This window comes from Dendronephthya gigantea, unplaced genomic scaffold, assembly GCF_004324835.1.
Source record: "Dendronephthya gigantea isolate DGI-Jeju-01 unplaced genomic scaffold, DenGig_1.0 000000F, whole genome shotgun sequence".
Lineage (NCBI taxonomy): Eukaryota > Metazoa > Cnidaria > Anthozoa > Malacalcyonacea > Nephtheidae > Dendronephthya > Dendronephthya gigantea.
The window spans coordinates 777,126-793,185 of record NW_021163010.1 but is presented as its reverse complement, the minus strand read 5'-3'; the positions used below and the strand labels follow the sequence as shown (position 1 = coordinate 793,185).

The window sequence follows — 16,060 nt, the reverse complement described above, 5'->3', positions numbered from 1 at the left end:
TTTGGTCGCGTCGAATGCAATCCAAACAATAGATAATGAGATGATAATGAAGCTAAATGAGGTTTATCATCTCATTATCTATTGTTTGAATTGCATTCGATGTGACGAAAATGCGACGTATAACCCGTGGTATAACCTATAGGTCTTAGCTATGTGTACTCGTAACCCACCAGGCAACAATGTCATGGAATGCAGGGTTGTCAACCAAGCCTATTGCTTATTTGTTCTCCTTTATTCCTATAACTTTAATTACTCCTCTACTAGTCAAGTTAGTCAACCAACCGTCAAGTGTTCTCGCGAGTCAAATTATTAATTGTGGAATGTCAGGATGTATTTATAGGATTCTACAGGTAAAACTTTTCACATCGTCTCAACCTTTTCCCACAAGAACGTTCTCATTACGCCATTAGACGACACGAATTGACGAAACCGGCTAGAATAACACCCAGCTATCATTGCCCAATTAACGTTCACCTAGCTTGTCGTGGTCGTACATGCAGCTGAAGCAGTTACCGTGCTGCTCAATCATATTTGTCTTTCAAGAGTCGCGAGAAAGCAGTTTAATTGAAGGAAAAGAAAGTCATCGTTCATCTCTAGGTAACTTGTTAATTCTTATGCTTGTATTTAAAAAACTCACTCATACTCATTGACTGCATGTGACATCTATCCGGTGGATTGCGCTATCCAGCCTTTGTACAATCGACCGTTGGCAACTTGGCATTGTTCCTATAGTCTTGGGCGAGGAATTAAATAGTTATGTAATTTTTTTGTCTTCTTATGAGGCCAAATTCCCATGCTTAATATAAGCAATAATCCACCATACCTCGAGTGCTTTAAAAGAAATGAAATCTGTCAGTATACATGTGTGGGATGATATTAAGACGTGAGTTGGAACCTGAAATGACGCCTAGTTGAAATTACGCCTGCGATATGGACAGTTTTTTAGGAATGGCGCAGTCAAAAGCAAATTTCGTGATCTATATATTTTAACGTTATTGAACGCTTGTCATGCACGATCGCCTGCTCTTGAGGCAAAGTACCATAACGTATTTATGACTAGACTTCAGCCCAAAAGATAACTAAAAAAACTATACTGATATTAGTGATATACGGATGTTTAACTGATATAATCTTTTCCCATCTTCCACTGCTGTTTCTTTTTCAAATTGCTAATTCCAGGATTTCAAAACGTTTTATAGATATCATAATGTAGCTATTATCTTAGCATCTATAGCTATATTGGTAGCATTAACTAGCTATGCATGCATAAAACTGAATAGAATCTTTTCTAATCGTTGAATCATTTTGATCATTGATCACACCATTGATCAAAAAACATAATCTAACACTCTTTGTCGTAAAAGAACAATCTAGATATGGTCAGTTGTAGTATCTTTTTAAATGTTATCATTATCAATGACATGCATACAAGCTTAGAAGTTAGTTCAACTGAACGATTATTACAAGTATCGAATATCACATGCATGCATTATACTCATGCAATTGTAGAAATACGTACGTGAATTCCTTTTTACAGTCTTATAGACGCTGTCGCGTCTTTTATAAGCACGTATACACACGTTCGTGAAAGTAATTTTAATTTATATCATTAATCAATATATATGATTAGGAAAAACATTAAAATCATGCATCTACAGTGAAGCCTATATTCACCTTCAATAGATTTAAACATTTATATATATAGGTGCTTGTCTATAAAAAAATAATATTTTTAATAATATTAATAAAATAATATTATTAATATTTTTGGGTACATAAGGATGATTTTGATACAGTAGGGAATGTTTTTGCAAGTTTATATATTCCACTAGACTTCCCGGCTGTATACCTGATATAGAATCGTTCAAAGCCTTCAATAGCTACATAATTGGTCGGGGTGGGTCAGTTTTGTTTTTTGGGTGTATTTATCTCTAACAATACTTGATTACAGGTAAATATCGATGAGCAACCATATTCTGGCCCTTTAAGGAAATTAGATTTTAAAAAACCCGGCGAAACCTTGCCCTGTTAAAATATACGACAGCGCTATAAACATCCGCTGCCTCCTAACCCCCTGCAGCTGGTACTGAAAACATTTGACCAGACTTTTTTACCATAAATGTCGAGCTAAATTCTAATATTTGCGTGGTAGTATATACCCAACATAAACGTGATATTTTAATTCAGATTATTTTATTATACCATCTCATAATTACGTGTCTTGGGAATTACGTACGTAGAGTTTTAGGGTATTTTTGTTTCTGTTTGAATATATTAAGTTCTGCAAAGCTTTTTTAGCGATGACAGTTTTTTATCCGTTAAAATAACTTATCTTAGTGCTCAATTAATGATGGCGGCTGATGCATGCTAACTTAATTTGTATTAACGTACGAGTCTTGTAACAGAAGGATATTAAGAGCCTCCTTGAGCAGCCACCATCTGGTTGTGACCTCATCGAAAAAAGTACTTTTATTTATAAATATTTTTATGATCAATGACTCAGTATTCCTTGCTACATAGGACGATTCTATACAAGTATTAGACTAATAGGACCACCATGCATGGTTAGTAAAAAGCTTTGCCTCGAAATGCGAGCCATCTTGACCATATTTGGACAGTGTTTAACTACGTTTAACATGCCCAATGAGTCTTTGTAACAGCACAAGTGATAATGTATCTTAAATAAAGTACATAGTAACCGTTTCTAACCTCACCAATGCAGTTATGATAGCAACATGTGAAATGTGCTTTCTAGAACATCCAGAATGAAGCCCCTAGAATCCTGAAGTGTTCTCAAATACAGGAAACATGCATTCCTTGAACTCGCGTTTATTTTGGAGATAGAATGTTTAGGTTAATAATTTTTTTAGGTAAATTGTTGTCAGTCATATACAGAGTCGGCCTGGGACTTGAGCTAACTTGACTTTTTTGCTGTTGAGTAAAATTTATTTTCAAAATTACGCTTTTATATAGTATCTGTCGGTACTGATTAGAGAAAGTAATAATTATCAAAATGTCAAAATGTCAATTCTCCCCAAATGGGGTGTATATCAAACATCATGCGTTTCTATGTAAGACCTTGATTATATACTTACGTGGGTTGAATAGGAAGTACTTGATCAGGTATTTGAAAAGTGAATATATTAATATCATTGCATTCATGTATATATAACAAAAAGTCAGTCTATACTCACAAAACATCCTGAAGTTACAATTGAGCGGACCAACGTCAAAGATAGAGTCATACTATTGGTAAGACTTTAATTTTTTTAAAATATTAATTGCGATACAGGTTTTACGATATAGACTAATCAGGTTTTATGATACACAATTGTGGCAGAACAGCAAAAAAATTAAAAATTACGAACATACTAACTACTATGTAGCTATAGAATACTGATATAGATTACTATAGAATATCTGAAAATGAAATGCCGTTAGATTGACAGGCCACATGACGTGGCCTTTGTTCAATGGTAGCCATATGGATACAGAATGGCTACTGCATTTGAGCCGATTTGTGGCCTCGGTATTTAACCGAGGCCACATCGGCGAGGTAACACATCATCTTTCATTTGCCTTCGTAAATCGATGCCATCTCAGACTGATTGAGAGATCTGACATATTTTTACCGCTGGTTGTTTTTCAAAGCTGCTTGAAGATACCTGGTATACTTCAAACACGTTATCCTGCATGATCAAGACGATTGTAAAACAGTAAACGCGAGGCGCTATAAATTTATTTATTAATTACGCTAATTATATGCAGCTTCACCGGTTTGCCGGCAAACTCAATCAGGAATCATCTCACAGAGGCAATATTTCTATATCTCCAAATACACGACTTTAATTTTAGAAGGGTTCAGTGTATAGCATGCAGTATTAAGGCATATATGTTCAGGTTAAGGATGAAAGTCCGAGATATCTAGTCCTTGACGATAATGTTCTTATCTTTCTGACTTAGTTTGTGATTTATTCCAATAAATTTAGTCAGATAGAGTTAAAGCTTCTTTATATAATGAATCATCATAATCACAATAAATTTACAAATGATGCAACAATATAGAGTTTCCTGCATTGCATTTCTCTATGTGCTGTTGGTTCTCGTTTCCATTCAGTTCATCATGATCAGGTATTTTCTAAATTCTAAAAAATTCGAGGATCTAAAGTTTTTTTAAGTGCACGTACGTATATGCAGTGGACTTCAGCCTTCCGTCAGAATTTTGAGGGAAGTCGAAAGTTAAGGTGGTGACTAGCTTACCTACGTCACTCTGCTTACTTCAGTCTTAAAGGAACCTTTCTTAAGCTCTCGATTAACTTTAGAATATCACAAACATTGGCTCTGACCTCTTTTAAAGTTTATTTTTTAGGACGCTTATTGTTTATTTGGTATAGTCCTAAGTCCTTTCGGCGTACATGTCTAAAGCCTGATCCAAACGCTAAAAGAATGACTAGAAAATCATTCTTTGAATACTTTTAACGCCCTAGTAGTACACGTAGCTTGGATCAGCTAAACTTTTTTCAGAGAGAGAAAACATATTAGATTAACTTTTTTCTGTTTAACGCGTGGGTTTATGGGATTAAGACACTTGTAGTACTTGACTGGTTTGGCACACGACAGATCTATGTATATGTATGTATGTATTGTCTTGTACTGTGTGACTGCGAACAGATATAAACACACAGAGATATGCGTTTCATGAGCAGTATGTAAGGTTAGTTTTTTCCTCGTCCAACCCTCTCATCTTAGGGTCTACTATGGACATAGGTGGATCACCGTGGATGATATAGGATCACGGAAGCACTCAGTTAAAATGTTATAAATGAAATGTCACTAAGACACTGATGCAGAATATTTACGGAAACATGCATGTCAAAAGCTCGTTTAAAAATAGGTTGCATGTGCATTGATATTGAAAATATTGATTTAGAAAACTCGTCATCAAGTCATGATGATTGGGCATTCACACAGATTCACGTTCAGAATATTGGAGTTCCAAAACCTCGGTTATATTTAGAATTTCTCTCTCGGGCAAACTTTGATTATATTTTGCAAGGAAAACTCGATGTTTCGATGCACTTCTCGGTACTTCTTCAGTGTATATTTCTTCAAGCAAGCATAGGCAACTTACAATGTACCGTTGATTAATTACTTTAGCCACCTCTGGTGTGCCGCACGTTCTCACTTGTTCTATATGGTTGCTATGGTAACAAACATTCATTACGGAACATTCAATAGAGCATTGATTGTTATAATTTCATGGAGCATTAAGGTGTATTTTGCCGGTGAAAATAAATCGAAATAGCGGATCGAATTTTATTTATCCCAACTCCGAAATACGTCGATACAACAGTATGGGTGTTGCCCTGTACCAAACGGTAGCATGTGGGGTTAAACCACATCTTCCTTGTTTTACAAACTGACTTTCTGTTGTCATACAGAGTCGTTTACGTCATTTATTGCTGCATACGCTCAGTATGGAGTTTATATTACGTTAGTAACGTAGTATGAGGTACATAAATCAAGCCAAAACTAGCCTAAATTTCACGATTGAATGATTTAGCGATTGAAGGCTCTACGACACGACTTCAAGAAGTTACTCCAAAATATACTCATTTAATAGAAAAATAAAACCATTAATACGTTTATCAGTAAACCGGCATTAGGAAATCGGTTAAGAAAAGTGGGAATGAGTGAAACAAGAAGTAATGCGTGATGGCAAATCTTGAAGTGGTCAAATTGAATGGAATAGTTAGGAAACAACCACTTAGCAGGTATATTTTTTGTCTGAAATGTTATAAATCCTGCCAGTCAACTAGGACACCTAGGTCAGTGAAATATAAATATATATAAGATAGCATAGTGATTTATTTCTGTACGTGGTAGTAACCAGGCATGCGAATATATATATATATATATATATATATATATATATATATATATATATATATATATATATATATATATATTTTGACTATTCATTCATGATGACTGGTAGTCACGAAACTGCAGGGTAACTTTAGGCTAAGCGCCTATGGCGGTTAGAAAAAATATGGTTCATGATAATTGTTTTAAGGCATCACTTCGACGAACCGAGTTTCGTGAGTGAACATCGTTTATACCAACGTGTTTAAAATTAGCTATGATTATTACGAGCCCGTATGCCATAGAGCGGGTCTTATAACTCATACTGAGAAACAAAAAGTGAAAATATCCTGATAATAACCTGACCCAGTCCCCTAAATAAAATGATTGCGCCAGTTTTTGAATCAATCAATTTACTTCCACAATAACAGTAATAATGTTGGTTTTTGTCCTCCATTCCTCGGTATATTCTGTAACTACAGCACGTGTTCATGCCTACCCTTTTTGACTTTGGAGATAATCACTAATCTTATTAGATCAGTTCAGGGATTATCATACTCCGATCAGATCAGGGATTATCATACTCAGATCAGATCAGGGATTATCATATCAGATGAGTGATTATCTCCTAACACAGTGGCTTAGTTTTCTAGCGGACGTGCATGAGATCAAAAACCGAAAAGATTACGTTCGTTATGTCTCAAACACTGCTCTTAATTTTAAGTAAGATGTCTACTGACAATATTGTCCCTACGAGTTCCACTGTAGAGGTTCGACTGCTTTAATCATCGCGGCGAAGTGCTATTGTAATTCCATCATGCAGCTTGTGGTATGCTCCAGGTTCCTTCTCATTCAACTGGTTATTCTCCTAGAGTTAATATCATCCTCACTCTAGTTGATTTCATTGTAACAGTATAAAAAGCACCGCAGTCAGTACAAACTATAGAAAGAAAAACTGGTCCCATTCACCCATTGGCGATACCGCACACGTCGTCAACACTACGTCTTTGACGGAAACTTAACTATTTAACTGAAGATTTAGGGGCCTTCATTTGCGTACCCTACACTGCGTTGCAACGTGTGGGCATTGTTATTTATCACACTGCATGCAACCTTTGGTTTATAAATATAATTTGCCACCCAGTTCACAAAATAAAAACTAAACGAGCCAAGTGCTGATCAAACAAGAGTTTCATGCATGTAAATTTGTAATCAAGCCACCTAAAAGTTGAACGCAATGACGATAGTACAGATAAGTGTCGGTCAAATAATGGTGAAGACTGAAGACTGACTATACACAATGTAAGAGTTTGTTCATTGTGTGGAATATCAAACGCCATAGGAAGTGTATATGAGATTTGTATACGAGGCGCTGATATAAACAGTAAAATATATTCGAGCTTAATATTAGGTTTTGTCCAGGGTCATGCATTCGGATGGACGTGATCCAAAACTGGATAACGTCAATCAAGTGTTAATCGAAGCTGATTTGCCGGGCTGAACTGATTAAATTCTAACTAAACTAGACTATTGAAAAGACTACTGATATACATTGACTGAGCCATAAGATGAAACTGTCTACTGTCCTGGTCAGGAAAGCAGCAATATAGCTATAAGACTAAGTCCTGAATTATATCCGGATATCCTTAGTTACAGGGGAAAACACTTTTGCCGTTAGGCAAAATATGTTCAAATATTTTCATCAACGAAAACTCAACACAGATGCTGTGATGAACGTATTTGTTGTTTGTTTTACAAACAAGCAAAATCAAAGTTGAAGGTTGGATCATTTTCATCCACCACGAGTCATGATTGTTTTTGCCCTGCAAGGACTTCGATCAAACCATGATATCATCAATATATATATATATATTTATAAAGGTAAACAGCGAATGAAAAATAATAGCCTTTTCGGTTCAGTAACTACACTTTATATAGTTATGTATAAGAACGTCTTCTGTCATAAACATTTTGAGGTCAATAAAGACAATATTATTTTTGCCTCACTCGTATCTGCAAGGCAGGATTACTAATTTTAGAATAGGCCGTCGTGTCATGCATGGTGAAATAAGAAATGATGCAAAATTTACACCAAAGGCGAATAGACCGAAATACATGACCATGCATGATCAATAAATACACGACATTACTGCATGTATGTACAAAATAATGTATAGTTACAACTTGGCATGTTGGTATATATGTATAACTTCTTTTATTACAAAATGACTGAGAAATGAAAGCGAAAACCAATCTATGCAGTGCGAGCACCGACTTTCTACGACAGTATACGACAGTTATCTATAACATAGTCATGTAGACGGGCATTTTCATATATATTATAAGTGATATTGCTTTGAAACTAGTTTTCACATAACTACATGCATCAAGGATGGGGATATAACTTTCTGCCTGCCACTGGATTAATTCTCACGTCTTATAAGGTCCCGTCCCAACAAAAACGGCCTAATAAAGTGATAATGCCAAGAATAATAAACGAAAAAGCCGGCAATCACATCACATCTGGATCCTTTTTATGCAGCTATAATTTAGACTGCATGGTTCGTATAAATAACCCCGTAAACAACCATATACAGATTCCGTTCTACTGCAGGAAACTGAGACTGCATGTACCTGAATATTCATTGCATGTTTGCACTGAAATGGCACGTAAATTTGGGTCCACTTTTAAGCATACACTGCATGTGTTCCTGCTTAAAAAATGCTGAAAATGTTTTACATTGGAATATTACAGAATATTGTCAGAAAAACCTTGGTGATTTTTCTATTAGTTTAGTTGACATTATTTATTAAAAAGCGTGCATGTGGCACTCTCTAGTTTCATCTGTATAAATGCATGCGACCCGCATTTGCTAGAAATTTCTCAACAAATTAGTAACGAGGAAATATAGAATGTTGTCGAAATCAAAGTCATTATTTGCTTAAAAAACGTAAATATCATCCGTATATCGTCTATTTCTAAAATAGCACTTGAAGGACTATAGCACTGGGGAACAATTGGACACATTGCGTTATTTTTTGCCTTACTGACGTGAGTGTTTTGGTATTTGACGCGGTGGTTGCACCTTTGATGATGAGCTAAAATTGAGTACTTTTAAAACTCTGCGTCGGCTATTAATTTTCATTCATGCCACTTCTATAAAAAGAGACACAAAACTGGCTGAAATTCCGTCTGATGAGAGGGTTCAATTTTATCGTTCGGGCTGCCCGTGGACCATAACCAAATATAGTCTGAAGTATTTAAAATCTCATTTTCAACCCAATAATATAGTTGAGAATGTTATCTATTTAGCAGGTATATTTCTTTTCCAAACAAATTTAGAAAGCGGCGGAATCATAAGGAATGAACTTCGTTAACAATTTATGAATGGTTGTGTCAACAAACCGTCGTTTAGTTTTTAAACAATACAAAGTGATGAACTTCGTACGTGGGAGGTCAAATACTACATCTAGACCTAGCAAAACTATGATCGTGCAAACCAGAAAGGCGGCGTGCTAATTTTACGCCAACACGTTTTGAGAGAAAAACGTTTTTAAACAAAAGATTAATTCTTTAAGGTTCCGTTCAACATCTTAAATACAAGCAGATGTTGTAGTTATAAAGAAAACTTTGTCTAAACCTTATATGCTACCTTATAGTTTATACACAAATATTATAGTTTGGCAAAATTACTCGCTTTAATGAAAAACATCCGGAATAGCCTCGAGAAAGTGCTTAACCGTAAGCCTTTGGCATGAACGTAGTCTGGAAATTTTAAAACAATTCTTAGTGATTACACGAAGCTCAACCATGTCTCTGCCGGCTCTTGTTTAAGTTTTATAAACTTAATTTGTATATACAGAAAAAAGCGTCTTTATATATAACCTCAAGGCGTTTTAGTTTCAGTTGGGTATAAATATTCCTTATCGTTTGTACAGCATATTATACTGTTGAGAAAATTTGACAGCATGTGAATACTTTAAAAATTTTTAATAAAATTAGAATGATTTGACACTGGCAAAACTCAAACTGACATCTTTTGACTACAGATTTATTAACCATAGATAGTTAAGTAGCTATATAGATATGGTCAGTTGAACGGTGCCGAAATGCAATTTGTGGCTCGAGAGTTCTAACCAACAAACAGGTGCACAAAATAAACTTAGCAAGTGTTAACATTTTGTTAAACCTCAGGAAAAACAAACAAAAACGTAACCTTGGAATTGTAGCAATTCGAAACTGGTAATAAAAAATGCACAATTTTTGCATGAAACTTGAAACCTGGTTGAGGGAAACGACCAGTGCCGTCTAAATTCGCTCGAGATAAACCAAAATTTTAATTAAGCAAAGGTCATCACATGAGATATGTTCTCGTGCTGTTTAAGTGGAATTTTTTACACAAAGCCTGCTGACATATAAGTAGTATGAATCACCAGGAAACTATTTTTTTATTACATAATTGCAATGATTCCTGACATCTTATTTAGAGTATGACACTATAATCTACGTGCAGCTACACGATCGAACACTGGAATAATGCATGCCTAGTCAAAAGCTTACATATAAAGTGTTTATAATGCAATATTCTTATACATTTTTCATTTTTGCGCTGTTCAAACACGTAAATACGGTGTAAAGTTGTTATGATTAAGCTTTTCCTAGTTTGAGAGGCTACAAGAGTTTCTTACGATGATGACGCATGAGAACAGGGTGGAAGGCCATTTTGGTAAACACGAGGAGTTTCTTAAAACAAGGTTTCCCCCAGTCCCCGCACACAACCTCTTGGCGGCGCTGGAAGGGTTATATACTAAATGCTTTGCTATATACTTAAATATGGGCAATTTAGAGGTGAATTGGAAGGCCAAAAGATGCGATTAGATTTTCGAACAAGTTCGTAAACGTATATTATCGCGTAAAATTTGTGCAGACCTATATGGGCCAATATTCATGCATGAATGATTTAATAGACTTAATATGGTAAAATACACTACTTTATTTCAGCATGATACTTTCCGGCTTTTCCACAACAATGATCATTCCATTGAATTCACATTCCTCACAAGAGTGACAAAACAACAATTGACGGAGGATTTTTCACATTAACACATTCAAGGGAATGTTGATACAAATTTAACGGATAAAGATACGGCAGAAAATATAAACAAAAACATAGAAAGGTTACGAAATTTGGGCTATTTAACCTATGAACTGACTCATATTTGGTTAATTTAGGTAAATTCGATAATTGGTAACAGTTAGGGTGTGAAAAATGTTTCAATTTAGCTGCCTGAACATGCCGGGCAGGCAATCTCTATTATCTTTAAAGGAATGCTGGTAAAAAAATTGTAAAAATTAACTTCAAAACTTCTTAAACATGCAGTGGATATTTAATATACACACTGAATCATGCCAAGGGAGGGTTTTCTCAAACAGTTTTCTTAAACCCAAGTGATTTACTGGGTTAACTGATTAATACTTTTACTCGTTTGCATATAATGTTGGACAAAGAAAGACAATTGATCAATGCCCATCGATCTGCGCACTACCGCATGCACACATTGTTTCAGTAGCCATTATTGTCAGTCTTCGCTGATGTTTGAAGAACTTCTCAAAGACGTTGATGTGAACTTTCTACATATTGCAAAGCAAAAAAACCGTGCTTAAGCCTAACAAGCTTAGTGTGGGCGTAAATTACATGTACTTTTAAAGTGTTTAAGCTTTATGTGTTGATAATTTTGGACAAATATTCAAGTGGTTGAACTAAATCTGTAAATTGCTAATATTTGACTGGGAACAAATTTTCATCGCATATATTCACTTGGCTACACTTGCTCTCCTGAGAAATTGATGAGTTTCATAATTTAGATTATAGTAGGCAGCAATTTGACCTTGTCGTAATTGGCTTACAGCTTTGAATTGCGGGGTGTATATGTAAGTTGGCGCGAGATTAGTGCAATTATACAGCGATATGTTGACAAAATAATAACATTTTTGCCAGTCAGTAAAAGCTATTCATGTCGGCGTTTAATGGCTAGAGATTTACACTTATCAACCTGTACTTTGAAATGTGTTGTTTGTATTCTGTATTCTACCACAATTACTTAAGAATATTCTTTGCGGTTTCAGGTGCTTCTATCTACAGCTGTACTCAAGGATTAGTGAAAATCTTTCAAGGAAGGAAATCAAACATTGGCATAAGAGTTGTTCCCGACAGTGTCTGAGCGTGTCAGGAAGTCTCCTAGTTTAACACTGTTTTTCCACATGTCATCAAATCATTGCACAAGGAGCACTGGGTAACAGCATGTGCTTGGAACACCACCCGTTATAAATATACCACAATTTGTCCTATTCACTTCAGTCAAGGCTAAGCTGCTCTGTCGTCAAGATGGACAAGTTGTTCGCTGTTTGGTGCTTATACGAATATCAAAGTCCGCGATCGACGCCAACTGTACGAAGAAAGCAGCGAGTAATAACGCCGAAATTCAAAGTTCCACCGAAAGATGAAAATCAACGACAAGTTAAATTTCGACTTCTCACAAAAGATGACATCGAAATTGTGCGTGAAATCTACCAGCAAGGTCATCAAGGAAGAATTTTCCCTGCGTTTAAAATTGGCTTCGCTCGCTCGTTATCACTACTAACGATGCTAATACTGTTTGCACTGGTTTACCTCGCCACGAGATCACTCCTCGTTTCTGTCGCTTTCGAAATATTATACAATTGCACCGTGCTGGCATCATTTCATAAACTATTCAATGATCACATCTCCAACAGTCTGAGTAAAGATTTGGAGGACATGACAGAATATTATAAAACTCAAGAAACATGTACGAGATATAGTGACTTTGCTAAAAATGGTTCCAGCATCTGGGTAGCGGTGAAGGAAAACGTTGTCGTGGGTTTCGTTAGTTTCACCCACCTGAACGAAGAGACTATCGAGCTCAAACGTATGGGTGTAGCAGAAAAATTCAGGCGGAACGGCGTAGGAGTAAGTCTTTGTCAATTCGCGATCCAGTTTCTACAAGCAACGAACTATAAACGAATTCTCCTTGAGACGACCGAAGCCCACCAGCCTGCAATTCGTCTTTACAAAAAGTTCAAATTCCAGTTAATAAAAAGACAGCAACGCAGTTGTGGTTTAGCGTCCATACATATTGAACATTATGAACTTCCAATCAGTGTAGCAAATACACTAAACATTGCACCTTCACAGGCCATCAAACCCGACTGTTCCCATGCTATTCCGAAACATCTTATCAATTATATTCATTAAATTTAGAAATTAATATATTCGAATTTTGAAAAATAATATAATGTATATATAATATATTTCATGCAACATACTAGAATATCTATATGATAGAGATGGACGATACATTGTCATTATTATATCGAGATTCAATGAATAAGTAACAAAGACTATATCAAGTCGCATTAATAATTCTTAACGTCTTTTATAGATGACATAATATTGTTTTAGTTACGTCGCGTAACAAATACTATTTCGACCATAACATTGTTAATACAACATACTGATATAAATGGCCTACATTAGGTTAATATGGAATTTATATTTATTCTATATTCATGTTCTTTTTAAGAACTTGACTTTTTAACACCTATATATGTTAATAAATTTTTCTAACAAAATTGTGTGTGATTTATTTGAAGGGCAACCGTGCATTGTTTAGTAAATAAATAAGTTTCATATTGTCACGTCATATAATTTGCACCTGATGTTAATGAAACTTGTCCCTGATGCAAATCAAAAACCAAAATTCAAACGCGAAGTAGCTAGAAATGAAGTGATGTCTTTTGAGAGGAGCTAAGAGTTGGGCAAAGATTGTTCATTATAAAGATTAAGGAGTTAGTCTTCGTTAGTGAAAATGTTACGCCTACTTTTGTCTATAGCAACGCAGCATCAATATACAAACTCAGAATCGCAAAGCAGATCATTGTCATACATCATTAAATTAATATAAACCTTGTGGTTTTGTTTTAGAGTACTTGTTCGGCCAGTATGATAAAATACTTCGTCATACGTACAACGACATCAGTCAATATACAAATGTTGTAGAACACTTAGTTTTACATGTATGCATGGTTAAATAGCGAGTATTTGAATTACCAGGAAAAATCTCGAAGAAATTCTGTAGGAGCGTCTTTGTTTACGTTTTTTATCCTTGTGAAGTGACTTAACCCACGCAAGAAAATTAACTTAATTTGTTTCAAGACCATGGCCATAGACACTTGACTATCATTGCAACCTCGTCTGTTAAACTTGTATGCTCCACTATGCATTCACTTCACTGCACTCTAGAGCGGCGTCTTTGAGTCCAAATTCCAATATTATATTTGTCATTGAAGACTCTTACCATGCAGTTTTTTTTGAGAGAAATTAAAAATGAATGCGTCACTAATGATTTTCTCCTTTGTGTCTTTCCGATTGATATAGACCATGGTATGCTTCTTTGTCTATGGTACCATGCAGTCATATATATATATATATAAGAGACTCCTCCAAGATTTCGCGTGCAAGTAGTAAAATGGTCATCATCTTTTAGTTTTAAAATCAATTAATCTTATGTATTCTTCAAGATTACGTAATCTCAGCCATATCAACAAGTATTCGCATGAAACCAGACGAATTCCCGAGATCATAACGAATACTGAACTTTTGAAAATTCAGCTAGCATTGACAGAAATGTTTTGCGAATTTATTTAAGTTAGCGAACCTTTCAGCTTAGATATTATGCAGTGTCAGCATGGATAAAGTATCATGGCCAAAAGAAAGAGATCGTTTCTTGGTAATCTCCTAAAAATAGCTGTAAAAATAGCCAAAATCTCCTTGTTCGGAAGTCAATGAGTATATTGAACTACACTATAAGTTGTCTGTTTACAATAATCATGGCCAATAAACCAAATGCCCTCAAATGTTACAGCGGGAAGATTTCCGTTCCCGGTTGCAACATAAACACTAACTATACACTGATGTTTTTAATAAGAAGGTTCTGTAGTGTGGCTGGCTCATTAAATGAGGAGTATTTACCTCCAGACAAGAAGTTGAATACTGTTAATTTTATAATCCGGAACTTCGGTTTGGGTGAAAACATATTTTCTCCGCAGGTCACCAACTTTTCAATTCGTCTGAACTACCGTGAAAGAATTTTCATGGTGGTCGTTAAACAGCGCTGAACTTCACGAGCAAACCATGATGCCATTGTTTGCACACCATGATTCATTTACCGACATGATTCACGGCATTTTGCAACCCATTTATCAAGTTCTGCGCGCTCTCGATAGGCTGCAATAAGATATCATTTATATCCAGAACTTATAAATCATCAAGATCGCACCATGCAGGCGCAAGCATATAGCCCAGTTCCCTCGTGCTTTCGCGTGCCTTGCAGGTTTTGAGATTTACATTAGAAAAAGAATGAATTTGTCACACATTTGTAAATGTACAGTACATGCTTTATTTTTACACTCATCATTTTGCCTTATATCTCAAAACGGCGGCAAATCTGAGGCTGAGCCTGTTATGACATTCTGGAATCTGGACGATTTCTTAATGAACTAAGTTGTTTGGTATCCATAGCTTCACAAATTAAGGTAATGTTACATGAAACAACTTTCAACATCAACTCGCAACGCAACAATGTTTTGAAAAAGGTTTACGCGTTGAATGTGATATGTATGAGCTAGTTTGTAACACAGAAATTGTTTTGGAAACAAGTTGAAAGTTTATGAACTGTTTTTATCCCACACACAACATTGTTTAGATTTTTGCTTATTGTCGCGTTGCGAGTTGATGTTGAAAGTTGTTTCGTGTAACATTACCTTTACTTCGGTTTGCTAAATCGTGTTTGATTTTCAAGGGCTTCGTGTTTGAAGACGATTAAGTTCACTATGTTTGCCTCGCCAGAATTAACAAAAAAAAACCTTCAAGAAATCACGCTTAATTGTCCTCTCGACCTAGAAACAATTTTAAAAATTTTCGTCTGTCAGTGATATTGTTACTAGTTCCAAAATCTTCGCACGTAGCTTGTTTGAGTTTAAAAAATACCATTCAGCCTGCGGAGAAGACGGATGACATAATCATGTTAATTGGCTTACTGGATTCTCTTCATCGCAAAACAACGAATACGCACAATGTCTCGATAGGCACAGTTTTTCTCGACATGCTTCCATTAC

At 35.5% G+C, this 16,060-nt stretch overlaps 1 protein-coding gene across 3 annotated transcripts; it reads left to right on the top strand.

The window, feature by feature from the left end:
• The first annotated feature begins 180 nt into the window (after positions 1-180).
• On the top strand, positions 181-13,389 carry LOC114516641 (N-acetylaspartate synthetase-like). 3 transcript variants are annotated; one of them, XM_028536188.1, is made up of 2 exons: positions 181-597; positions 11,993-13,389. In XM_028536188.1, exon 2 carries the CDS (start codon positions 12,252-12,254, stop codon positions 13,137-13,139), a length of 888 nt encoding a protein of 295 aa, XP_028391989.1. In that variant the 5' UTR covers positions 181-597; positions 11,993-12,251; the 3' UTR covers positions 13,140-13,389. The 3 variants fall into 3 exon arrangements, with proteins under 3 accessions (XP_028391989.1, XP_028391972.1, XP_028391981.1); XM_028536171.1 differs by lacking the exon at positions 181-597 and adding an exon at positions 3,173-3,252; XM_028536180.1 differs by lacking the exon at positions 181-597 and adding an exon at positions 5,694-5,774.
• Positions 13,390-16,060: the final 2,671 nt, after the last annotated feature.